The following is a 27452-nucleotide window of genomic DNA, read 5'->3' as shown; positions in this document are numbered from 1 at the left end:
CATCCTTGTGGTTGACTGTGGCATCGTAAGGTGACGTCATACGGTGACTACCACCTGTGCCTGCTGTTTACCTTTAAAAGCTCAGCCCCAGTGAAGGTCGGGGCTGCTCTCTATCAGCCCGAAGGTGGAGAGTTGCTGCTGCGCTGCTATTAAACTGACTCCTAGCTCGGTTCACTGGTGAGTCTATTGCTGGGGGGGGGGGAAGAGGAAGGGGCGGTTCAGAGCTCCCTCAAAATGGGCCCCCCCCAAAATGGCTGGGATATTACAGAAGTGTAACTCAAGACAACATGAGTCCCTGAGTTCAAGCCCCAATCCTGGCACCAAAACAAACAAAAGCAGACAGCGGTGTTCTACCTCTAGAGATTCTAATTTAATTTGTCTCTAGCTACCTTCTTTTTTTTATTTTTTTCAGTACCAAGGTTTGAATTCAGGGCGTTGTGCTTGCTAAACCAGTACTTTTAATCACTTGAGCCATGCTTCAAGTTGCACATTTCTTTTATTCCCTTTTTTTTTTTTTCTGTCAATTATGGGACTTGAACTCTGGGCCTGGGTCCTTGTCTCTGAGCTCTTCAGCTCCAGGCCACAGCCCTACTCTTTGAGCCTAAGTCCCACTTCCTGTTTTTTTGTAGTGATTAATTGGAGACAATATGAAGTTGGGCAGGGAGGTTGGCCTAATGGTACAGTGCTTGCCTAGCATGTACAAAGATCCAGGTTCAATTCCTCAGTACCACGTACATAGTAAAAATCCAGAAGTGATGTTGAGGCTCAAGTGGTAGAGCTCTAGCCTTGAGAAAGTCCAAGGACAGTGCTGAGGCCCTGAGCTCAAGCCCAGGACTGGCAAAAAAAAAAAAAAAAAAAAAAATCACACGGACTTTAGTGTCCCCAATGGCTTTGAACTGCCATCCTAAGATCTCGGCCTCCTGAGTAGCTAGGATTACAGGTGTGAGCCACCATGGCTTTTCTTCCTGATCACCTGCTGCTTCCTCTTGCCCCTCACCCTCCTGCTCCAGAGAACCCCAAAGAAACCTAATGCATTTCATCTTTTCTTCCTATTACTATTTTGACCAAGTATTTCTAGGAAATATATATTAGGTCTTAAACTGACCCACAGTGGCTGGAAGTAGGTAAGGAGGGTTGTCTGGACTAAATTCTGATTTATGGGTTATTTATTATTATTAATTTTTTTTGGTCATCATGGGGCTTGAATTCTGGGCCTGGGCATTGTGCCTGAGCTCTTCAGCTCAGGACTACAGCTCTACCCTTTGAGCCTCAGCACCACTTCTGGTTTTCTGGTGGGTAATTAGAGATAAGTCTTACCAACTTTAGTGATGAGGCTGGCTTTGAACTGTGATCCTCAGATCTCAGCCTCCTGAGTAGCTAGGATTATAGGCGTGAACCACTGCACCAGGCAAAGTCTGGGTGATTCTCTGTCTGTCTCTCTCTCTCTGTCTCTCTCTCTTTTTCTGGCCAGTCCTGGGGTTTGAACTCAGGGTCTAAGTGCTTTCCTTGGTTTTTCTCAAGACTAGAGCTCTACACTTGAGTCAGAGCACCATTTCCAGCTTTTTCTATGTATGTGGTACTGAGGAATCATACCCAGTCTTCATACATGTTAGGCAAGCACTCTACTACTAGGCCAAATTCCCAGCTGGATTATTTTAAAAATTTATCTCTACTTCTATGTGTCTTCAATGACACTAACGTGATTCCATCCTAAGCATTTATGCAGAGGAGTTTAACACAGGTATATCTTGCCCTATGGGAATTTATTTTTATTTAATTAATTTCTTTCTTGTCAATCCTGGGGCTTGAACTCAGGACCTGGGCACTGTCCTTGGGTTTTCTTCCCTGCCCCTCTATCCCCTTTGGGCTTTCTTAAGGCTATCACTTTGCCAGTAGGCCATGCCCCTTATTTTTTTGTGCCATCCTGGGACTTGATCTTAGGGCCTGGGCACTCTCTGAGCTTTTTCGCTCACCCCTACTGTTCTACCACTTGAGCCACAGCTCCACTTCTACCTTTTTCCTTAATTAAAGATAAAAGTTTCACAGACCTTCCTGCTCAGCCTGGCTTTGACCTCCGCTTTCTCAGTGGCTAGGATTACAGGTATGAGCTAGTGGTGCCTGTTTATTTATTCATGATCTGGTACTGGGGTTTGAACACAAGGCCTAGGTAATTTTCCTTTAGTATTTTTTACTCAAGGCTGGCATTCTACCTCTTGAACCATAGCTCTATTTCTGGCTTTTTGGTGATTAGCTGGAGATGAAAGTCTCATCAATTTTCCTGCCTGGGCTGGCTTTGAAATGCAATCCTTAGAACTCAGCCTCCTAAGTAGCTAGGATTATAGGTCTAAGCCACCGAAGCTGGCTGCTTTATAGGAAGTTATACTTGGAAATTGCTTTACCGTGCCTGGGCTACTGAGAGAGAGGTGGCCCAGTTGCTGGGTAAGGGGTCCCATCATGGAGGCAGGCTGGAGAGAAATGGGGTGATCCATCCCTGGTGTTAGAACCGACCCCTAGAAGCCACAACAAAGGAAAAGGTTAGGTGGCAGCACCTTGTGAAGCTGCCTGCAACAGACACTGGTGCCTAGGATCAAGGAAAATGGACTTTTTTTTTTGGTGTTGGTATTGAAGGCTTGAACTCGGGGCCTGAGTTGTCCCTGAGCACTTTTGTTCAAGAGTGCTCAAGTACTTCACCACTTGAGCCATAGCTCCACTTCTGGCTTTTTGTTGGTTTGTTGGAAATAAGTCTCATGGACTTTTTCTGCCCAGACTGGCTTTGAACTGTGATTCTCAGATCTCAGCCTCCTTAGTAGTTAGGATTACAGGTATGACTCACCAACACCCAACAAAGCCAGGTATTTTTTTTTTTTTTTTGCCAGTCCTGGGCTTGAGCTCAGGGCCTGAGCACTGTCCTTGGACTTTCTCAAGGCTAGAGCTCTACCACTTGAGCCACAGCACCACTTCTGGCTTTTTGCTATGTATGTGGTACCCAGGAATCAAACCCAGGTCCTCGTGTATGCTAGGCGAGCACTCTACCACTAGGCCAAACCCCTGGCCCCAAGACAGGTATTTTTAAATTTTGGAAATTAAAAACCCCCGTGAGAAGCAAGCCTGCTCTAAAACAGGAACAACCACTCTTCCCATTAGGAGATCTTTGTCAAAGGGCAAACTCATAGAATTTAAGGGCTTCTAGTTAAGTTGCACCAGACACTGTGTCAGAACTCACATTCACATCTCCTGTCAATCCCAGCCCTTTGTGTTCTTTTTGTTATTGTGGTTGGTTATGGAGCTTGAACTCCTGGCCTTAGTGCTGTCCCTGAGCTCTTTTTGCTCAAGGCTAGCACTCTATGACTTTAAACCACAGCACCAATTCTGGTTTTTCCGGTGCTAAACTGGAGATAAGGGTCTCACAAACTTTTCTGACCAACCTGGCTTCAAACCACGATCCTCATATCTCAGCGCCCTGCATAGCTAGGATTACAGGCGTGAACTACCAATGCCTGGCCTTTTGTCTTTTTTTTTTTTTTTTTTTGGTCAATCATGGGGCTTGAACTCTGGACCTGGGTGGTAACCCTGAGCTCTTCGGCTCAAGACTACTGCCCTACCCTTGCATCACAGCCCTATTTCCTGTTTTCTAGAGGTTAATTGGAGATAAGAGTCTCACAATCTGGGCCGGGAGTTTGGCTTAGTGGTTAAAGTGCTTGCCTAGCATGCATGAAGACCCGGGTTCGATTCCTCGGTACCACATACATAGAAAAAAGCCGGAAGTGGTGCTGAGGCTCAAGTGGTAGAGCTCTAGCCTTGAGAAAGTCCCAAGGACAATGCTCAGGCCCTGAGCTCAAGCCCAGGACTGGCAAAAAAAAAAGTCTCACAGTCTTTAGTGCCTGGGCTGGCTTTGAAGTGCCATCCTCAGATCTCAGCCTCCTGACTAGCTAGGATTATAGGCATGAGACACCACATCCAGCTCCAGCCCTTTTTTTCTGTCTTTCTGGTTTTGGCTGCAGGGAACTCACTGAAGGCTGCATGAGGTATGACTGGTGGTGCATCCAGGACGGGTTAGGTACTTGCAAAGGCGACGTCTGTGTCATTCTCTGATGGAAGTAAAAACAAACAAACAAAAATGTCATTCTTCCTAGAAACTAGTGTTCAGCTCCCTCATCAGCAAGGTCTCCAAAAATTAAAATACTTCTTCAGAAGGCAGCTGTTCTAGCTAGGTACAGTGAGATCCTTATTTCCGATTAACCAACAAAAGCTGGACTTGGAGGTACGGCTCAAGTGCTTGCGTGCTAGCCTTGAGTGGATCAAGTCAAGGTGGGGCATGTTCAAGTGGTAGGGAAACCTGGCTCTCTGGGGCATGAGCATACCTGATAGGGAGACACAGGAGATGGCAGATACGGGGAGAGCGCAGGCTGAGCCAGCATCCTGTTGGGAGTGATGTTATAAGGTGCTGGGTAAAATCTGCAGAGAAGAATCGGATTCAGTAAGGAGCCACAGGAACTCACAAGCAAAGGGCCTTGACTGAGCAAGGTACAACCTATTCCCACTAACCCTATTTGCAAATCAATGTCATTGCCGTTTTCAGATGACTTGATTATAGAAGACACTGTTATTGGCTAGATACAGTGGCTCAAGCCTGTAATCTTAGCTACTTGAGAAGGGATTGTGATAAGAGACCAATTTGGGCATTAAAGTTCACAAGATTCCATCTCAACTAATGGCTGAGCACAGTGGTATGCATCTGTCACCCCTGTTTAAGGGCAAGGAGGGAGCATATGGCTGGGTGCTGTGGGACATACCTATAATCCAAGCAACATGGGGAAGTAGTTGCAGGATTGCAGTGCAGCCCAGTCCAGGCATACAGAGACCTTGCCTCAAAAAATCACTAAACTGGGTGCTGGTGGTTCACACCTGTGATCCTAGCTACTCAGGGAGGCTGAGATCTGAGGATTGCAGTTTAAAGCTGGCCCAGGCAGGAAAATCTATGAGACTCTTATCTCCAATTAACTACCAGAAAACCAGAAGTGATGCTGTTGTGGCTCAAAGTAGTAGAGCTCAAGCCTTGAGCAGAAAGAGCTCAGGGACAGTGTCCAGGCTCTGAGTTCAAGCCCCACTGACAAAACCACTAATACAAGCCAGGTGTCAATGGCTCGTGCCTGTAATCCTAGCTACTCGGAAGGCTGAGATCTGAGGATCGAGGTTCAAAGCCAGCCCAGAAGGACAAATCCAAGACTTTTATCTCCAATTGGCCAATAGAAAGCAAGATGTGAAGGGGTAGCTCAAGTGGTGGAACATAAATCTCGAGCAGAAAAAAGCTAAGCAAGACTTTGAGGCCCTGAGCTCAAATCTCAGTACTGGCACACAAAAACATTAAAATAAACAATATATAAAGAGGGTAGCTCAAGTGGTTGAGCACCTGCCTAGAAAACACAAAGGCCTGAATTCAAGCCCCTCTACCACCAAGAGAGGAGGGGGGGACAATCAGTCTTACCCATTCTGAAGAGCTGTGGTGGGGTCATAGGTCAAGGCCATACCACCCTACAAAGAAAGAACAGAGTGTTCTTATCGGGAGCCCTTGGGTAGAAATAGGTGAAATCCCAGAATGCCCAGGTTCTACATGAGGTAGGTGCACTTTGTCCAATCAAAGTCCAGACACATCCCACTCCAGCTGCTCCTGAACTCCACCAACTCCAGGATGCAGAATCACGCTCCAAGCCCACCCCGAAGCATGATGTGGCCTGCACCCTCGGGTGGACCTAGAGCACTCCAGCTTGCTGCTGCCTTCCCACGGCACCGGTCTTCAGTTCCCATTCCTCAGGGTCTCTTACTATCTCTCCATTCCTCGGCCAGGCTCGTCCATTTTGCACAAATTTTCCTTGGTTCTGTCGTTTTTTTGGTCCACCATCAGCAAATTTGCACAGTAAGGGATCAGATGGTGCTGGCAAGACAGAGAATAGATAGGCAACTGAGTGGCACCGCGGAGCCACTCTCGCTCGCCACAATCTTCACTGCAAGGAGCCACCTGTGGTTCTTTGCCTGGTTCCCAGCCTCACCTGGCACTCCAGGGGGTGTCTTAATATATTTTCCATTAAAGTGGGTGATGACGGCTTCACACTTCTCTGTGGACTCCATCCTAAGGAGCACAAGAAGGGTTAGGCTCTTGCTTCTCCAAACTGTTTGCTAACTCAGAAAGTCCTAAGATCCCAGTCCCCAAGTTCTCCAGAGTGGATGACCAGAAACTCGAGATTTTCTGCCACATAGGTTCAAGGCATCTCGTAGGTAGCCCCAAGCTAATGAAGGTCCCCATGAGTAGCTCCTGTAGGGGATCTTCAAAGAAAGAAGCCTTCAACATATACTGGGGCTAAGACTCAGGCCCTAGCTGCTGTCCCTTACCTTTTTTTGCTCAGGGCTAGCACTCTGCCACTTGAATCACAGCTCTCCTTCTGATATTGTTAGTTGGTTAGCCAGAGGTAAGTCACGGATTTCCATACTTGGGCTGTGACCTCATATCTCGGCTTCCTGAATTACTAGGATTACAGACATGAGCTACTAGTGTCTAGCTCCCTTGCTGTATATTTAAATTAATCCTTGGTATATTTTCAATGTCAATAACCACTAAAAATACGAGCCGTTCCAGTATGGGACCTAAATGTAAAAAGGTCTCCAATGGAAGCATCTTGAGAAAAGCACACACTGCTCCAAGAATCCTAGTGCAGTCTACTTAGAGTATTTTCTTTTCTTTTTTTTTTTTTTTTTTTTTGCCAGTCCTGGGCTTGAGCTCAGGGCATGAACCCTGTCCTTGGACTTTCTCAAGGCTAGAGCTCTATGTATGTGGTACCGAGGAATTGAACCCAGGTCTTTGTGCATGCTAGGCAAGCACACTACCACTAGGCCAAACTCCCGGCCATACTTAGAGTATTTTCAAATGGTGTAGTGTTTCAGAACCTTGGCTTGTTGTCCACTTCTAGCTTTTTTTTTTCCCCCAGAACCGGGGACCGAACCCAGGGCCTTGCACTTGCCAGGCAAGGGCTCTTCTGCTGAGCCAAACCCCCAACCCCTTGCTGTATACTTCTATACTCACCTACAGTATGCAGACTCAAGATTGCTAATGAGCAAGGCCCAGTCCCACTTTCCCACTCACTCCTGTCAACCAACTTCTCCCCATCCTAAAAAACTCAATAGCAGAAGCCTGGCACTGGACTGTGGCTCTTAGTCAGCCTGAGAAAAGTCTGTGAGACTCTCTCTCCAAAATAACCAGCAAAGAGTTGAGCGGAGGCAGGGATCAAATGGTAGAGCACTAGCTGAGCAAAGCCCTGAGTTTAAACCCTGCAAAAACTCAACAACAGGAATGAAAGGCTGAGGTTCAAATCCCTTTTTATACATCAGATGGTTTCCAATCATCTGCTTCCAATGCAAGTGGAATGCTTCAGATTACTGTTCAATGACAAATTTAAAAAAAATGACCACCTGGTCCTGGTGGATCATGCCTATTATCCTAACTACTCAAGGCGCTGAGATAAGCTCAAAGCCAGTGTCAGCAGAAAAATCTCAATTAACCAGCCAAAAAAGCCAGAAGTGGAGGGGTGGCTCAAGTGGTAGAGTACTAGGTTTGAGCAAGAAAAGCTAAGGGACAGTGCCAAGGCCCTGTGTTCAAGTCTCAGGCCCAGCACAAAAAAAGGAAGGAAGGGAAGAAGGAAGGAAAAGATGAAGGGAGGAAAGAAGGAAGGAAGGAAAAGTATGGGAGAAGAAAAAAAGTGATGTCCACAATCTTAAGAATGCCTCATTATACAGGTCTGCCAGCAGGTGGCGCTACCCAGCTACGTTATCCCTCCGGGGACTGACCTAGTTCTTCCAGAAACTAAGTCCTCTGGAAATTCTTGCCAGATAGGACAGTGGAAGACAAAACAGGATTCTCAGATCACTTAGCCTAGCAGTTAGTGGTTTTCAAACTTCAAAAACCAGTCACAGAATATCTTTTCAACTTAAAAAAAAAAAGTAGTGTGGAACCCAGGGCCTCTACTTTTTGTTTTGAGACAGGAGCTCACTGAATTTAGCTCAGGCTAACCTTGAACTCACTATGGTGCTTAATCTGACCTTGAACTCAGCAATCCTCCTGCTTTAGACTCCTGGGTGCTAGGATTCGAGGTGTTCCCTAATGTGCCAGCAGAACAAAATGTTATGATGAAAGCAGATCACTACCCAGGCACTTGGGAGCTATACCTGTAAACCTAGCTACCCTCAGAAGGCTGAGATCTGAGGGTTGAGGTTTGAAGCCAGCTTGGGCAAGAAAGTTTGTGCAATTCTTTTCTCCAGTTGCCCAGGAAAAGCCTGAAAGTAGAGCTGTGGCTCAAGTGACAGAGCACCAGACTTGAATGAAAAACTAAGGGAGAGCATCAGAATTCAAGCGCTAGTGCTCCCCTCCCCATACAAAGCAGATTATTCTGTTAAGCGGGCTAACAATGGGAAGCTCGTCAGCAATGACCTCTGAGCCCAGAAGAAGGCAATGTGGGGCACTCCACAGCTCTAGGAAACAACTTAAGAAACGACCCAACTTGACTGAGAACCAAAGTCTGGTATTACTGGGGGCAGTTAGTGACAGAGTCTGTTCTAGAATGTAGGTCTCCCAACAGACCTGAAAAGATGGATCAGCCCTTCCACTTCATTCTACTGACCTCCAAGCCAGAAGGATTGGGCCTCTATTCCCCTGCTGTGAGACTTAGGACTGATAGCTCTTTCCTAGGGAAACCACCTTATTCATGCATAAAATAGAGAACATTTACCTCACAGGGTTGTAAGGAATAAATACGGTAACAGAGGGAACTCAGCTGAAGAAATATTTTATTTTGTTCTAGTTGGGTCTGAATCAAAGGAACAAAGGCCAAAGCTGGGTACCAGTAGGTTGACTCAGGCAGAAATCCCAGCTATTCGAGAGGCTAAGCTATAAAGATCATGGCTAGAAGCCATTCCAATTACTTGTGAAACGTAAATACAATGGCAGTCTAGGCCATTCCAGGCAAAACTATGAGAACCTATTTGAAAAATATCTGAAGCAAGCTGGGTGCTGGTGGTTTACATCTGTAATTCTAGCAACTCAAAAGGCTGATATCTGAAGAGTATGGTTCAAAGCGAGTCTGGAAAGGAAAGTTCACGAGACTGACTTTTTTATTCCTAGCTCCAAGGCTTGAACTCAGGGCCTGGGCACTGTCCTTGAGCTTTCTCAAAGCTAGGGCTCTACTACTTGAGCCACAGAACCACTCCTTCCTTTTTCTTTTTTTGCGGTAGCAGAGGAATTGAGCCCAAGGCTTCATGCATACTAGGCAAGCACTCTACCACCAGGCCACACTCCTGGCTATGAGAATCTTATCTCCAATTAACCACCAGAAAACTGGGAGTGGAGCTGTGTCTCAAAGTTGCAGGACAGTAGCCTTGAGCAAAGAGCTCAAGCCCTGAGTTCAAGCTCCATTACTACAAGAAAACAGACATGAACAACAACAACAAAAAAACAAAAACAAAAACCATGAGACAGTGCCTATGCCCTGACTTCAATCCCTGTGATGTACAAAAATAATTATAATTGGGCCGGGAGTTTTGCCTAGTGGTAAGAGTGCTTGCCTAGCATGCATGAAGACCCGGGTTCAATTCCTTGGCACCACATACATAGAAAAAAGCTAGAAGTGATTCTGTGGCTCAAGTGATAGAGTTCTAGCCTTCAGAAAGACCAAGGACAGTGCTTAGGCCCTGAGTTCAGTCACCACAACTGGCAATATATATTTATATATATATTTATATATATAAATATATATATATATACACACACACATATATACAGAGAGAGAGAGAGAGAGTGCTGGTGGCTTATGCCTATAACACTAGCTACTCAGGAGGATGAGATCTGAAAAGCCTCAGTTCAAAGCCAGCCTAGGCAAGAAAATCCATGTGACTCTCATCTCCAATTAACCACCAGAAAACTGGAAGTGGCACTGTGGCTCACAGTGGTAGAGTGATAACTTTTAGTGAAAAGGCTCAGGAACAGTGCCCACACCCTGAGTTCAAACCCCACGACAAACAAAAATAATTATAATTCTTATAACTGAAGCAAAAAGGTCTGAATGGACAACTCAAGTAGTAGACAACTTACCTAATGAGTGGCCCTGAGTTTAAACAACAATGCTGCCAAAAATAAAAAGGACTGTCAAGTATTTCTGACTACTGACTTGGTGTTATGGAAGAGAGACACAAGTTTTTTTGGTGATAGCCAACAGACCTTTTTATTATCTTTACCCTCTCCCACTCTTACCATCCCTTACCTGGCAAAGCCAACCCCTCTGCTGGTCCCACTGGTGTCTCGAAGGATTCGAGTGGAGATAACCTGGCCAAAGGGTTTCAACATCCCCTCCAGTTCCTGCTCATCCATTGACAGTGGGAGGTTTGAGATGTATAAATTTGTGGGGTCTTGTTCCTGTTGCTATGGAAATAAAAGTGAGAAAATGAAGTTCTGATTTCTCATCTTCCTCTACAAAATGACATTTCAAAACAGAGTCAGTAGGAAGAGAATCTTAAGTATTTGCAGCACCCAGGCACAGTACCAGGAGCTAGAGACTGAGTAGTCCAGGAAGAAAAAAAAGGAAACAGTATTTCTAGTATAATCCCATGAAACAAGTCCCCCGTGGCATCTGGCTGTCCCTTTAGAAACAAGCAGAACAGCACTCCTCTCCCTCAGTAGCCTGACCCCAAAAACTGTGTTCCTTCAACTGGCTGCTCCAGGGCAGGGCTGTTCTGATCAATCTCCTTGCTCTCCTTTAATCACAATCATGATCACAGGCAAACTCATGGATAGAAAGAAAGCAAGAAGAGGGGAGAAGTGGACAGAGAAAGGACCAAAGCTATAACTCAGGGTACCATTTGGACCCTTGAAATCTCTAGTCTCCCAGGTACTCTGAGAGCCTCTAAATATCTGAACTGTGGTTAAAGGTTGTACTCTACAAGGGGCAGAATGATACAAGGGCAGAAGCTCCTCAATTTTAAGAGTTGAGCTGGGCTCTGGTGGCTCATATCTGTAATCTTAGCTACTCATAAGGCTGAGATCTGAGGAATGAAGTTTAAAGCCACCCTGAGCAGAATAAGATTCTTATTCCAATTAACTACCAGAAAGCCAGGAGTAGAGTTGTGATCAAGTGGTAGAGTGCTAGCCTTGACCAAAAAAGCTAAGAGACTGCACTTAGGCCCCTGGGAAGGAAGGAAGGGAGGAGGGAGGAGGGGAGGGAGGGAGGGAAAGGAAAAGAAGGAAAGGGAAGGGAAAAGGAAAGAAGGAAGGAAGGGAAAGAAAAGAAAGAGAAAAAGAGAGAAAGAAAGGAATGGAAAGGAAGGAAGATAAAAAAGGAGGGGTGAGAAAAGGAAAAGAAGGAAGGATGGAAAAAGGAAAGAAGGAAGAATTGGAGCAGGCCCTTTGCCCTGCAGTGGTTACAGCATCCTTAGGCTTTCTTCCTTCCTCTCAGGGTTGCTTTTTTAAATTGTTACAGAAAAGTTGCCCTCATTAGCTTTATCCAGAGGAGCTGGAACAATCCTAAGTGAAGAAGGGAAAGGAAAGCTTCTAGTCTTCCGTGCTGTAGCTAGAAGGACAGATGTGAAGAAGAACTAGCCCCTGGACTTCCCTCGCCCCAGTTCAAGCCCTGCCCCTGCAGGAGGCTGAGTTGGAAGGTGGCAAGCATTGTTCTGAACCTCTGCATTGCACAACTGGCTTTGGCAGAGACTATTGCAAAACTATCACCATCTGTATGGCAGGGAAGTGGGGCCAGGATGGAGGCAGCAGGGGCGGCTGCTAGGAAGCTGAGCCTCCTGCCTGCTAGATGAGGACACACAGCGTCTTGGACAGAGCTACAGTCACAGATTCTGCAGGCCACCTTCCTCTGAAATCAAGGGATTGTGTGTGGGGGGGGGCGGGGACAGGGGATCAGAAACTCAAGCTATCTGTGGCCAGGTGTGATCAAAAAGCACTGCAGACAGCCCTGGCCTGTCGATTTCATATGCTTGTGCATGTAGAAGAAGTCTTAGGACTGGTGTGTAGGTGCTGAGCACAGTCCCTTGGGGGATGGGGGTTGGGGGTATGGAAGACAGACATGGGGTGGCTTCTTACCTTTGCCATCTGGGCCTGTACACCACTGGCTTTCAGGGCTGTGACGGCTTTCTGTGCTGCTGAAGGGCTGTCAAAATCCACAAAGCCATAGCCTGGAACCGGGAAACAGCACAGGGAGGGGAAGTGTGGGAGTGGTTGAGGAGACAGAGGAAGAGTTAGTTAGGATCCATGGATGGGAAGTGACAGGGAAAAAGAGAATTAAGAGCTTTGGGGGTTGTCCAGGCATGGCTTTCTGAGATTTGGTCTTCTTTGTGGCTAAGAATTTCAAGGGAATGAAGTTCTGGTAGTGTCTGTTCTCCCTAAAAATCTGAGGTTTTAGGAACTAGGCTTTCTTTTTCTTTTTCTTTTTTTTTTTTTTTTTGCCAGTCCTGGGCTTGAACTCAGGGCCTAAGCACTGTCTTCGGGTTTTCTCAGGGCTAAAGCTCTACAACTTGAACCACAGCACCACTTCTGACTTTTTTTCTATGTATGTGGTACCAAGGAATCGAACTCAGATCTTTGTACATGCTGGGCAAGCATTCTACCATTAGGCCAAACTCCTGCCCCCCCCAACCTTTTTAAGTGAGTGTGTGTGTGTGTGTGTGTGTGTGTGTGTGTGTGTGTGTTTGTAGTACAGGGGCTTGAATTCAGAGAGGACTAGAACGCTCATTTGGCTTTTTTCCATTCAAGGCTGGGGCTCTACCACTTGAGCCACAGCTCTACTTCTGGCATTTTGCTGTTTATTAGAGATGAGTCTCATAACCTTTTCTCCCCAAGCTGGCTTTAAATTATGTCCCTCAGATCTCAGCCTCCTGAGTAGTTAGAATTACTAGGCTTCCTAATACCCCATAGTCCTAGCCACAGTCCTAAAAGAACCCTCGATGTCTCTTCTAGCCACACCCCAGAAATGCTAGTCACACCAGGGATGTAGCCTTTCCAGACAATCAGTTGCCTGATGGAAGAAATGCTCCCCACTTAACCTCAGCCCTTTCCAGGCTTCCCAGCCTCCCTGAGAACTGCTCAAAACCCTAATGCTACTGTGTCCTAGGAAAACATTACTGAGTGAGTCATCATTCTGCTTCCACCAAAAGGCACTTCCGTTGCTAGGTAGAACAGATTTTCATGGTACCTACCACCTCCTTCTAAAGCCAGCCCAGCAACTCAGGGCAGCCTGCCAGCCTTGGGTCTCCAATTTTCAGCTCAACCTATCTGGCCACCAGTGGACGTAAATACCTACTAGTATGTCCAGCCTGGAAACCTCAGAGCCATCTTCCTGGCACCAGGTACTCAGACTCAGCAGCAAAGGACAGAGAGCAGCAATGACCTCCCTCACTATGGCTCCATCAGCAAGGGCAGCATCCTCTCACCTTTGCACTTGTTGGTGGTCTTGTCCAGAATGGCCTTCGTGGACACAATCTTGCCATATCTAAGAGAAGGAGAAGGAAAAAGAAAAAGATGATCTCCAGTAGAGAGTAAGGATAGAATGGAGATATGTTATCTGGATGAACTCCAGGCCTGGCTCAGCTCGCAGGCAGTCAATCTTTAGGTTTCCCCTAAGTAAATGACTGGACAGCACTGCCTCTATGACTCTTCTGCCTGGCTGGCCTTACACTTCGATCCTCAGAGTCTCCACTTCCCAGGTAGGGAGGGGTAACAGGCAGCCCTGACACAGTGCAAAGCCATAGGTTGAGAAGGGATTTCAAGAACATTTCTGCCCAGGCTGACCTTGAACCATGATATTTCTGATTTCAGTCTCCCAAATAGCAAGGATTGCAGGTCTGACTCATCAATGCCTGGCAGTAGTTATTTTATTTCTTGTAGGCACCTTTGGGTGATTAAATTTCGATTAAGGGTAGTGTGGCAAATAATCTTGGTTGTCAGCTTGATTGGATCAAGGAATGCCTAGGTGATTAGTAAAGCAGACCTCTGTTGTGTCAGTGAGGAAATTTCCAGAGACAAATAAGGTGTGAAGACCCAATAAATGGGTATAAATGACCAAATAAAGTCATCTAAAACTTGAAAATAAGGCCAAGGAAGGTCCACACATTTTCAATGTCGGGTAGAACATTCAGAGAGTAGACTCTAGTATCAAGGCTTGCATGGTGCCAAAGAGACAGCTGTGAAGATCTGCTCAGGACACTGAGTTCAGTCCCACACTGCAGAGGCTGCTTCCCATTCCCCAAAAGTCGGCCTGCCTTCTGCTGAAGGAGGTGCAACCTTCCCACAATTCTCAAATGTTCACATCAACATTTAAATTCAGCAATTAACGTTCACCTTGCTGTGGGGCACATTAGCCTTTGGGGAGGCAAATTTTCAAAAAAAAAATAAAAGCAAAGGAGCACTATGTAGATCACAAGGTTGGACCCAGTGAGAGTTTTTACATATTACCCGAACTAGGTGATGTATACTCAGGTAATTTAAAAGTTCTGTTTGTGAGCCGGTACTCGTGGCTCACATCTGCAACTGTAGGTACTCAAGAGGCTGAAATCTGAGGATCCTGATTCAAAGCCAAATTTGTCAGGGAAGTCTGTGACACACATTTTTTTTGAGGGGGGGTCAGTTGTGGGGTTTGAACTCAGAGTCTGAGGTTTTTTTGTTCAAGGCTAGTATTCTACCCCTCAAGGCACAGTGTCACTTCTGGTTTTCTGGAGATAAGAGTCTCCAAGACACCCTTATGTCCAATTAACCAGCAAAAAAAAACCCCAAAACAGGGCCGGGAGTTTGGCCTAGTGGTAGAGTGCTTGCCTAGCATGCACGAAAACATAGGTTCGATTCCTCGGTACCACATACATTGCAAAAAGCCAGAAGTGGTGCTGAGGCTCAAGTGGTAGAGTGCTAGCCTTGAGAAAGTCCAAGGACAGTGCTCAGGCCCTGAGCTCAAGCCCAGGACTGGCAAAAACAACAACAACAACAAAAAAACAAACCCTAAAACAGAAGTGAAGCTGTAGTTCAAATGGTAGAGCCCTAGCCTAGAGTGAAAAAGCTCAAGGACAGCACACAGGCCTTGAGTTCAAGCTCTAGTACTGGCACACAAACAAAAAACTTTGTTTTGAAATATTGAGTTTTATTTATTTATTATCATTATTTTGGGGATTTTTTCGGGGGGTGTTGTTTTGTCAGATGTGGATCTTGAACTTAGAATCTGGGCATTGTCCCTGAGGTCTTTTTGCTCAAGGCTAGTGCTCTACCACTTGGAACCATAGCTCCACTTCCAATTTTTGAGTGGTTAATTAGAGATAAGAGTGGCCTGGGCTGGCTTTGAACTGTGAGCCATAGATCTCAGCCTCCTGAGTAGCTAGGATTGCACCATGAGGTATCATTTTTTTGTTGTTGTTATTGTTGGTCATGGGGCTTGAACTCAGGGCTTGAGTCTATCTATGAGCTCTTTGTTTTGCTCAGCGCTAACACTCTACCCACTTTGAGCCAAAGCTCCCCTTCTGCTTTTATGGTGATTTAATTGGAGTTAACAATCTCATAGACTTTCTTCCTGGGGCTGGCTTGGAACGGTGATCTGATCTCAGCCTCCTGAGTAGCTGGGATTACAGGCTTGAGCTACCAGCACCTGGCTTTGAGTTTTGTTTAACTATATTGGCTCAGAATTGTGTGTAATGCATTCAAAAAGAAGGTGTGATTACAGTATTTCATTTTCTTCATGTTTCTTTGATTACTATCTACTTACTACTCATTAAGACCCAGACTTTGGAAAGATACATGTTGACAGAAGGACTATCAATGTGTGAGAAATAATGCACCTACTACCTGGCAAATTAACTGTAACCCCTCTATACATTACCTAGACAATAAAAATTTAAAAAGAGCATTCTTAGGAATACAACCAGAAAAAAAAAAGATACATGTTGAGTTGTCAATTTTGGGGGAGACTGGTCTTGAGACTTGTATTCAGGGCCTGGGCATTGTCCTTGGGCTTCCTGAATGCTAGCACTCTACTACTTGAGCCACAGCACCAATTCCCGTTTTGTGGGGTGGGGGGAGGGTACCAAGGAATCGAACCCAGGGCTTCATGCATGCTCAGCAGGCACTCAACCACTAGGCCACACTCCAGGCCAACTTGTAGATTTTTGTTCAGCACAAATGCAAAATTGCTTCTGTCCAGGGGCGAAGCAAATCCCAGGCCTTGGGCGGAGTTCAGTGGTGGAGCATTCCTGTAGCTCTTACAGGGCCCCAGGGTGGAGGCCCAACATCACACTCTCTCTCCCTCCCTCTCCCCCCACCCCCACCACAATTCTAAAGGTTGTTAGAAATGAACTAGTGTTTATATCTATTTGCTCTCTTCTTCCAACATTCTTTCTTCAGTGCTTGAACAACCTGTTTTTTCATCTTGCTGGTTCCCTCTGAGTTCCATAATCTCTGACATCTGTCCTTCCTAAATTTGTGAGTCATGGTTTTCAATTTTTTGGAAATTCTGCTTTCACAGCAAGCACAGCCTGTACTCCAAAAACTTGTAGTGGAGACTCAGGGGTGAGGGATTAGATGAGAGGTGTGTGGGGAGGGGAGGTCTCCACATTCCACCACTGGAGGGATGGAGGAAGGAAGGGGGAAGATATTAAAGAGACAGAGCAGAAACCACTAGCAAAGTCAAAAGTACAAGAGCTAACTGGAAACAGTTGGCAGGAACTGAATTTGAGACCAACAACTCAAACAAGCATTTTCCCCCCTTCCATCTTCTCCTCTTGTCCCTAAAGGCCATAGACGATTTCTTTTCACTTCTTGGCAGTCTCTCACTGATTTTTTTAGTGGAGCTTCTGTGACCCAAGGATTAGACAGCATAAACCAGGCGACTGACCAGAGGCTGGGAAAAGCACATGCAAAGGGGATGGGGTGGGGGTGGGGTGGATGTGGAGATCTTGGCCCTTCTGGCCTACATTCTTGGATTCCTTCCCAAATTTAGGCAAGAGGAAGGACTCAGGAGAAGTCTGACTGCAGGCCAGAGGACACACACGCCGCTATCCCTGTCAAGGCCCCAGGGTGGAGCTTGCTGTGGTCTAGCAGCCTGAGACTTAGAGCTCAGAATTTCCACTGCAGCTGGCAACAGCTGGGTGACTGCTGCTTCCTCAGAAGGAGGAGCCCCTCCCAGAGAACCAGGAGTTCCAGTTCCAGACCGCGCCTCTTCTTCCGGTGCACCAAAGTTTAGGATCCAACAACATTTACACCCCCTCCTCTCCACTCTACCACTCCAGCCCCGGAAGAGACTACTGGGACAAAGGCAGGAAGTCCTTCTGCGCATGAATATACACCCTTCCTAGACCAGCTTAACTCACTACTGGCCATCCAGCCTGGCTCCTCTCACCTGCTCTCCTGCCCCACCAGCCCCTCTCCTCCGGCCCACTCCTCCACAGACACTTTTTGAGCTGGTCTCCCTCCCTCCTTCCCTGCCTTCCTTTCTTCCTTCTTTCCTTCCCTTTCTGGTCCTTCTCCATCCCTTCATTGCTCAGAAGGAAAGGTAGAAGTCTCAGATTTCTTTGTTCTTTGCTCCTACCACCCAGCTTGAGTAGTGGGCTGCTGGGGCTGGTCTTGAACCATGATCTTCAGATCTCAGCCTCTTCAGTACTAGGATTACAGGCATAAGCCACAGATGCCCATCTCAAGGAGAATTTTTTTGGGGGGATGGGGGAGGCAGATCTCACCATATAACCTAGGCTGGCTTCAAATTTGCTACATAGCCCAAGCCAGCTTTAAACTCATGATCCCCCTGCTCCTGCCTCCCAAGTACTGAAATAACAGGTGTGCCACACCCAGCTCCAAATTCTTTGAAAGGGATTGGCTAAGGCATCTCATGACATCTGTGGTTGCAAGCACAGTTCTAAGGCTTTCATCAGAGCATCTGCTCCTGGAAGCCAACCCACATGCACTGAAACTTACGGCTGACACAGCCGCACGAGGTCCTGATCCGTGGTGCCTGGCTGCAGTCCCCGGATGTACAGGTTGGTTTTGCTCAGCTGCTCGCTCCCGTTATTCCCGCCGCTGCTGTTAGGGGTGCTGTGGCTAGGACTAGGAGGTGCCATCTGCTGAGCCAATGACACATATGGCTGCAGGAGACAGAGAACAGAAGGTCAGAGATTGTACATTTGGAGGTTAAGCACTGGGGAAGTGCCTGGCTCCTGGCAAAAGATGACACCAAGTGTTAAAAGTAGCGACTCAACAGGAAAATAAGGAAATGAGAAAAGACAACTACAAGAATTCCTCTGGCACAGAGAAAGAAAATACGTAACTGTCTTACCTATCTGCCAGGCATAATGAGGCTAAAAGAAGCTCGTGAAAGGTTTAGAAAAACAGTTCCGGTGGACTGTTTTCATACAGCCCTTCCGGACACAACTGAATGACTCTTAAGTCCAGGGTGGTGTCAGGTGCTGGTGGCTTACACCTGTAACCCTAGCTACTCAGGAGCCAGAGAGCTGAGGATCGAGATTTAAAGCCAGCTTGGGCAGGAAAATCTGAGAGACTCTTATCTCCAATAAACTACTATTCAAAAAAGCCAGAAGTTCATGGTGGAATGAGACAAGACTTGTAACATCTGAGTTCATTTCAAAAAAGATAATGAGTGCAGGATTATAGGCTCATGCCTATTCTAGGCTCATGCCTATAATCCTGGCTACTCAGGAGGGCTGAGATCTAAGGATCCTGGTTTAAAGCTATCCCAAGCAGAAAAATCTAAGACTCATGTCCAATTAGCAAAAACTCAGAAATAGAAGTATGGCTCAGTGGTTGAGCACTAGTCTTGAATGCAAAAGCTAAGCAAAAGCGTGAGCTCCTGCTAGCTGCAGGTGGCACACACCCATTATCCTCTCTACTGAGGCTGAGACCTGAGGATTGCTGTTCACCAGGCAAGAAGCCCCTGAAACTCTTATCTCCAATTACCAAAAGCCAGAAGTAGATCTGTGGCTCAAAGTGGTAGAGAACTAGCTTTGAGCAGAAAAATTCAAGGACACGTTAGGCCCTTAGTCAAATTTCCACAACTGACAAAAAGAAGGAAGGAAGGAAGGAAGGAAGGGAGGAAAGGAAGGAAAAGTGGGGGGGGGGCAAGCATGAGGCCCTGAGTTCAAACCCCATTACTGGCAAAAAAAAAAAAAGAAAAAAGAAAGAAGACAAGGAAATAATAAGAATTGATGAAGTTGTGAAGAATACAAAGAAACAAAACTGCCACAGAATAAAACATGAGAACTGCACAATACCTGCAGGAATGTAAGACTTTATAAATTTGGATAATATTGTATCAGGTAGGAAAAATGAAATTTGTAGCTGGATGCCATGGCTGAGGCCTATAGTCCTAGCTATTCAGGAGGCTGAGATTTGGAGAAAATAGTTCAAAGCCAGTTCTGGCAGAAAAGTCTGTGAGACTGTTTCCTAAAATAATGGAACTGTAGGTATAGTTTTAGTAGACTAGCCTTGAGCAAAAATGCTAAGTGACAACACATGGCCCTGAGTTCAAGCCCTAATACCAGCACATCAGAAACATCCCCCCCCACAAAAAAATCAGCAAAAAAGCAGACTGGAGGCATGGATCAAGTAGTAATGAGCAGGTATGAGTATGAAGCACTGATTCAAATCCCAGTACCAGGATTACAGGTGTGAGCTACCAGTGCCTGGCTAATACTTTTTTTGTTTTTGTGTTTAAATATTTGATTACTGATACTCTACCTAAATTTGTTTCCTTACCTGTAGCAAGACATTTTGTTATTATTTCACATTCACACTCCATTTGTCCCTTGGCTTGAAAGCAGAATAGTAATTTCATCTCTAGATTTTTTTTTTCCTCTCTTTTTTTTTTTTGGCGGGGAGATGATGGCAAAAATTAAGGTAGTTAACAGAAAAAAAAGAAACATGAATAGCAAAGAGGATCTGTCTTTCCCTGTATGAATCCTGATTAGTGTGGAATGTGCTTTTTACAAGTGGTGGAACCCCAGCTTGCCATAAAAAAAAGAATCATTTCTGATTTCTATTGAATTACTAGTGCCACAACTACATCAGGTACTGGCTACTCATGCCTAGAATCCTACCTATCCAGGAGGCTGAGTTCTGTCGATGGAGGTTCCAAGATAAACCAGACAGAAAAGTCCAAGAAACTTTTTTGGTCAGTCTTTGGGCTTGAACTCAGGGCCTGTGCTTTGTTCTTGAACTTTTTTGCTCAAGGCTAACACTCTACCACTTTGTGCAACAGCTCCAGGTGTAAGCCACTGGTGCCCAGCCTTAAGAGAAGCTTTCTCCTTCCCCAATTCATCAACAATAAAGCTGGAAGTTAGAAAGTGGAGCTGTGGCTCAAGTGGTAGAATGCCAGCCTTGAGCAAAAAAAGCTGTACAACACAACAAGGCCCTCAGTTCAAGCCCTAGTACTGGCATTAAACACACACACACACACACACACACCCCTATAATGTTTGTGGTTGTTTTCACGTCTCTCTTGTAAGCGCACCTTTCACTTACAATATAATCAAGAGGACTGTGACCTACATTCTAATCTGGCTTCCTGAGTTCACAATATACAGATTACTCAATAAGACTTTACTAATCTAACTTCTCTCTACCTAGGCAAACAGAGCTGCTTCTCCCAAGCATATGACTCTAGGCCTGGGGTGATGATGACAATTCAGGATGCCAAGAGCAAGAAGAGAATCAGAGCAAATGCAGAAGCCCTGAGCCATGTGCTCTGTTCTCCATGTGGGGACTACCAACCTGGGAACTCTACTTCCCCTTCCCTCTGCCCCCCTCCCCTCCCCTCTCCTTTCTCTTAACTCTGCCTCTCAAGTAGTTCGAATTATAAGCATGAGCCACGATACCTAGAATAAAGAAAGAATATTTCTATAAGTATAATATTATAATGCCAGAACTGTTTAAACAAGAATACAAGGGTTGGGTCTGGAAGAGCTTAGTGACAGTGCACTGGCCTTGCATCTACGAAGCCCTGGGTTCTATGCAGAAAAAGCTGGAAGTGATGCTGTGGCTCAAGTGGCAGAGAGCTAACCTTGAGCAAAAAGTATCCAAGGATAGTGCTCAGGCCCTGAGTTCAAGTCCCAGGACTGGGAAAAAAAAGAATACAAGGGTTGCTGAGGAAGAAAATAAAATGAAATAAACTACTGGTATGCTACCATGGACACAATTGCTGTTTACACACACACACTCACACACACAGTATGTATATATAACATACACCTGAAATACCATGGTGAAACCTCTTAGTAACATTAATACACATTTTGAAATTTAAAAAAGAAAGAGAGAGGGCCAGGAGTTTGGCCTAGTGGTAGAGTGCTTACCTAGCATGCATGAAGACCCAGGTTCAATTCATTGGTACCACATACATAGAAAAAGCTGAAAGTAGTACTGTGGCTTGTGGTAGAGCTCTAGACTTGAGAAAACCCAAGGACAGTGCTTGGGCCCTAAGCTCAAGCCCAGAACTGGCAAAAAAAAAAAGAAAAAAAAGAAAGATAGGTAACAGTCTCATAGACTTTTCTGCCCAGGCTGGGCAGAACCATAATTCTCAGATCTCAGCCTCTTGAGTACCTAGGATTACAAGTGTTTTGTGCCTCCAGCATCTGCCTATATACTTCCTTTTAGAACTCGGAGTAAGAACCAACCATTCGACTACTGTACAGACTCACATGGAAGAGAACATGTGCCAGAAGTTCTCAGTGAAACTGCTTTCTTCATGATTGGATAAAAATGCTCATCACTGCAAAAGTCTCCAAGGCCTAGTGTAATTCAGGATTTATCCTTTTTATTGTGGAGCTTGGACTCTGGGCTTGGGCTCTTCTTCAGCTCAAGCTACAGCCCTACCCCTTGAGCCACAGCGCCACTTCCAGTTTTCTAGTGGTTAATTGGATAAGAGTTTCAAGGACTTTAAATCAGTGTGGTGGCTCATGCCTGTAATTCTAGCTACTCAGGAGGCTGAGATCTGAGGTTCATAGTTCAAAGCCAGCCCACGCACTAAAGATCATGAAACTCCAATTAACCACTAGAAAACCAGAAGTGGGGCTGTGGCTCAGGGCTCATGCGGTAGTCATGAGCTGAAGAGCTCAGGGACAGCCCCAGGTTCAAGCCCCAAGACCGACAAAAACAAAAAAGTCTCGTTCTTTAGTGCCTGGGCTGGCTTTGAACCTCAATCCTCAGATATCAGCCTCCTGAGTAGCTAGAATTACAGGAGTGAGCCACTACGCCCCGCTTACTGTAGTATTTATCACAGGTCTATTTCTCTACAGCTTCAACAGTGCTGTGAATTCTGCTGCAAATGGGAATTCATTCCTCCAACTGCCTCTGGGAGGGGAAGTCAATGTTATTTGAAAACTTGGGGACTGGTATTCCCATTTTCCAGCATTCCCTCTGCTCTATCCTCTAAGCCCTAGTGACAGAATCCAAACTCAGGTAGACAGCCAAGCCACACATAAATAGGCCCTTTGAATGACTCCATCTTTTGTTTTATTTCCTTCTGGCAAAGAACAGTTCTAAGTTCCTAGAAATAGGTCATGTCTACTCAGGGTAAAACACTGAACATAAAGGAAACGAAACTATGTATCAGAGGAGCTGTTAGAGGAAAAGTTCTTATATGTGAGACTGCTGTGGGGCTGGGGGAACATCAGTAATAGAATGAGTAACTTAAAAATAACTTGACCAGTCAGGCACAGTGGCTCATGCCTGTAATCCTAGCTACTCAGGAGGCTCATGGTCTCAGCCAGACGGTGAGACTCTGATCTCCAATTAACCACTAGAAAACCGGACATGGAGCTGTGGCTCAATGGGTAGGGTGGGAGCCTTGAGATGAAGAGCTCAGGGACAACTTCCAGGCTCAGGGGTAGGGCAGTAGTCTGAGCTGAAGGGCTTAGGGACAGTGCCCAGGCTCAGAGTTGAAGCCCCAGCACTAACCAAGAATAAATAAATAAATAAATAACACATCCACACAGTGAACTATTACTCAGTCACACAAAAACAACACAACCCATGCTTTGCAACCTTTCCCAACAATGCCACCAATTTGTAGGTGTCTGTCAGAATGGCAATTCCTGATTTCAATCAGCAAACATGCATTCATCCAAAAATTTAATAACTTCTTAGAAAAGGGATTTTGTTTGGTCACCAGTAGGCTCATATTTGTAATCTCGGCTACTCAGGAGGCTGGGAGTTGGAGGATTTAATCTGGACTGGAGGTATGACTCAAGTGGCACCAACTATAAGTAAGATAGCAGAGTGCAAGGCTATGAGTTCAAGTACCAGTACTAGCACAGAAGTACCAACAAGATCAATAAAATGATATTTCACAGACATAGTTTTTGGGTTGTTTTAGGTGAGTCATGGGGCTTGAACTCTGGGCCTGGGTGCTGTCCCTGAGCTTTTCAGCTCAAGGCTATCACCCTACCCCCTGGAGCCACAGTCCCACTTCCCATTTTCTAGTGGCTAATTGGAGAAAGAGTCTCATGTTCTTTAGTGGCCAGGCTGGCTTTGAACCCTAATCCTCAGATCTCAGCCTCCTGAGTAGTTAGGGTTACAGGCATGAGCCACTTCACCCAGCTTGACATAGTTGTTTTTCAGGAAGACCATCACCAACCAACACAAACTTGAAATGGTCTGGAGATTCTTCTTGGGGAGCCATCAAGATGTTTCTTCCAAATATGTCACTAAGTCATCCAAACTCTTTACCTTTAAGTTTGAGAATGGGGCAGGGTCTGGAGGTTAAGAGGTTTGCCACAGTGAGAATGGAATGACAAAAGTCAGTTCTACAACAAAAAGAGGTGGGGAAAGCCCAATTTAGTTCCTGGGTAGTCATACTGAAACTTAAGTAGGCAATTCCACAGGATTTATGCCCACAGCCGCAAAAGGGATACAGTTTTCATCGCAGGTATCACATACTGTCACGTACTAATAAACAGAAGACCTTTATTATCATAGGCTGAAAAGATAAGATAGAATCACTGTTTATTTGTTTAGCAGTCCTGGGCTTGAACTCAGTGCCTCAGCACTGTCCTTGGGCTTTCTCAAGGCTAGCACTCAACCACTTGAGCCACAGCAGTACTGTTTCCAGCCTTTTCTGTATATGTGGTACCAAGGAATTGAACCCGGGTCTTTGTGCATGCTAGGCAAGCACTTTACCACTAGGCCAAACTCCTGGCCATCACTAGTTTTTAAATTTTTGTTTTAGCTTTACTACAGAGTGACTTTGGTTGTGTGTGTGTGTGTGTATTTGTGTGTGCGCGCACGCGTGTATTTCGTGTGTTTGTATGCGTGAAAGCGCGTATGTGTGCATGTGTGCATGTCTGCGTGCTGGTCCTGGGACTTGAACTCAGGGCCTGGTTATCCCTGAGTTCTCTACCGCTTGAGTGACAGCTCTATTTCTGGCATTTTGGTAGCTAACTGGAAAAAGGAATTTCATAGACTCTCCTACTGGAGCTGACATGGAACTGAGATCCTAGGATTTCAGCCTTTGAATAGCAAGCTCTTCAGCCATGAGCCACCAGCACCCACATTGATCTCTTTTTCTTTCTTTCTTTTTTATTTTATTTTATTGTCAGGGTAATGTATAGAGGGGTTAGAGTTATTTGTCAGGTAGTGGGTGCAGTACTTCTTGCACATTGATGCCCCTTCTCATGTTTTTGTCCCATTTACCTTCCTTCCACCCTCTCCCAATCTTGTTTTCCCCCTTCCCTTGATCTCTTTTTCTTCTTTCTTTTCTTTTCTTTCTCTCTTTCTCTTTTTCTTTCTTTCTTCCTTCCTTCCTTCCTTCCTTCCTTCCTTCCTTCCTTCCTTCCTTCCTTTCTTTCTTCTCTATTTTGTTCTTTTGCTAGCCCTTGGGCTTGAACTCTGAGCCTGGGCAAGCTTCTTTTCTTGTTCAAGGATAGCAGCACTCTACCACTTGAGCCAAACACTATTCCAGGTTTTTTTTTGAGTACTTTATTTATTCATTTATTTAGCCAATCCTTGAACTCAGGGCCTGAGTATTGTCCTTGGACTTTCTCAAGGTTACTGCTCTACCACTGGCTTTTTCTATGTATGTGGTACTGAGGAATCAAACCCCGTCTTCATGCACGCTAGGCAAGCACTCTACCACTAGGCCAAACTCCCGGCCCCTAGATGGCTCTTTTTTAATAAGCTTGTTTCCTATCTATCTCTCTCTTTCTTGCTCTTCTTCTTTTTTTTTTGTAATTTGTTGAAGTTGAGTCAGTTGACATGTAGCAGTATAAACATTAATGCATTCTACAACCATTTAAATTACTATCACATAGGGAGAAAATCTATATGGCTGTATGTGGTACTCCATATAGAGATACTATGAAGAAACACAGAAAGGAAAGGTCAACCTCCAAAATTCTCTAGGAATTCACCCACTGTCACTGAGACCAAAGGAGGATAATTTAAGGAGAGGAACACAAAGATGCAATGCCTCTGTGCTTCTGATCCTATAAAGTAAATGTTATCAAAATGGACTCCAGGATAGAAATTCTTTTTTTTTCTTTTTGTCTTCGTTCATTTATTTTTTGGGAGGGCTGGGGGGGCACAGAACTGGAGGGATAATGGTACAGCAGGGGTTCTCACTAGACACTGTTAAAAATGAACTATACAACTTGTGAGTGGGGACAGGAGGGAAAAACTAGGAGAAAGTGAAGGAAGGAGTGACATTGTCCAGAAAGAAATCTTCTCATTACCTGATGTAACTCCTCTGTACATCACAATAAGAATTTTTAAAAATATAAGCTGGGCACTGGAGGCTTACACCTGTAATCCTAGTTATAGGAGGCTGAAATCTGAGGATCACAGTAGAGAGTCAGCCTAAGCAGACAAATCAGATGGACTCTTACCTCCAGGGAACTAGCAAAAAGCAGGAAGAACTAGACAGGCTTCAATAAATGATAGAGAGGAGAAGGAAGAGCCAAGAGGGAGACTATGTGGACCCAGAAGGTCTTCCTTATACATGAGATGTTGAAAAGGATGCTATTTGGCTTGAGTAACCTTATGACTGGGCTGTCATTCTTAATATAAACAGTTTGATGATTAGAAAATAAGCAATACAGTTGGGCACTGGTGGTTCACTGCCTGTAATCCTAGCTACTCAGGAAGTTGAGATCTGAAGGCTGTGGTTTGAGGCCAGAGTGAGCAGGAAAGTCTATGAGTCTTATCATCTCCAATTAACCACCAGAACACTGGAAGTGGTGCTGTGGCTCAAGGTGGTAGAACGCAAGCCTTGAGCAAAAAAGCTCACAGATAGCACCCAGATCTTGAGTTCAAGCCCCACAACTGATAAGAAAGAAAGAAAGAAAGAAAGAAAGAAAGAAAGAAAGAAAGAAAGAAAGAAAGAAAGGAAGGAAGAAGGGCCGGGAGTTTGGCCTAGTGGTTAAAGTGCTTGCCTAGCATGCGCGAAGACCCGGGTTCGATTCCTTGGTACCACATACATACAAAAACGCTGGAAGTGGTGCTGAGGCTCAAGTGGTAGAGCTCTAGCCTTGAGAAAGTCCAAGGACAGTGCTCAGGCCCTGAGCTCAAGCCCAGGACTGGCAAAAAAAAAAAAAAGAAAGGAAGAAATATATTTTGAATGTATTATGTTTTAATAACTGGTGAGATTTCTAGGAGCAAATATCAAACAGTCAGTTGGATACACAGATTAGAGATCTGGCCTAGCAATTATAATGTATAAATCTGTTAGCATAAAAATAGGTAAAATCTAGGAAAAAGTTTATTTAGAGAGAGACAGAAAGCAAGAAGGTCTGAAAAAAATATAAACACTGAGCCTAGGCCCAGTGGCTGACAAGGATAGTGAACAGAAAGAGAACAATGGTACCAGGAGAGGGCACAAGGAGGTGGGTACCAGGAGAGGATGGGCAACAGAACCTGGAGCATGGCCTAGTGGTAGAGTGCTTGCCTATCATGCACAAAGCCCTGCGTTTGATTCCTCAGTCCAGTATTCACAAAAAAAGCCAGTAGTGGTGATGTGACTCAAGTGATAGAGCTCTAGCCTTGAGAAGGCTCAAGGACAGTGCTCAGGCCCTGAGTTCAAGCCCCAGAACTGGGGTGGGGCGGGGGAGAAAAAGGGCAGCAATCTAACAAATGCCACTCAGGGTTGTTTTGTTTTGTTTTTGTAAGATGAAACTTTTAAGAAGTTGGTTGGAGGCCAGGTACTGATGGCTCATGCCTGTAATGCTGGCAACTAGAGGACAAGAAGAGGAGAAGGACGTCGGGAAGGCAACAACGGGGTGTGGTGTTCCATGCCTGTCATCCTAGCTACATGATAAGTGTGATCTCGGTTGATTCAAGCATATGCATGAGACCTTATCCAGAACATAAAAAGGGTTTGGAAGTGTGGCTCAAGTGGCAGAGTGCCAATCAGTGAGCAAAAGCAGTGGGCACTGAGTTG

General features: G+C 45.3%; 1 protein-coding gene across 2 annotated transcripts in view; it reads right to left on the bottom strand.

The window, feature by feature from the left end:
• Positions 1–27452, bottom strand: part of Rbms2 (RNA binding motif single stranded interacting protein 2) — a 41695-nt gene that overhangs the window by 1953 nt on the left and 12290 nt on the right. For both annotated transcript variants that reach the window (XM_090327373.1, XM_090327370.1), the window contains 10 exons: positions 17987–18153; positions 13474–13532; positions 12128–12219; positions 10302–10459; positions 6048–6127; positions 5823–5932; positions 5486–5532; positions 4362–4455; positions 4011–4088; positions 2400–2510 (listed from right to left, as the gene is read on the bottom strand). In XM_090327373.1, the coding sequence (XP_090183499.1) occupies positions 2400–2510; positions 4011–4088; positions 4362–4455; positions 5486–5532; positions 5823–5932; positions 6048–6127; positions 10302–10459; positions 12128–12219; positions 13474–13532; positions 17987–18129 (972 nt within the window). In that variant the 5' untranslated portion in view covers positions 18130–18153. The remainder of the gene's footprint in view (positions 1–2399; positions 2511–4010; positions 4089–4361; positions 4456–5485; positions 5533–5822; positions 5933–6047; positions 6128–10301; positions 10460–12127; positions 12220–13473; positions 13533–17986; positions 18154–27452) is intronic.

Source organism: Megascapheus bottae, chromosome 2 (assembly GCF_031878675.1).
Source record: "Megascapheus bottae isolate mThoBot1 chromosome 2, mThoBot2.hap1, whole genome shotgun sequence".
NCBI lineage: Eukaryota > Metazoa > Chordata > Mammalia > Rodentia > Geomyidae > Megascapheus > Megascapheus bottae.
Note: the sequence above shows the minus strand (reverse complement) of the source record. Positions and strands in the feature narration are given on the sequence as shown.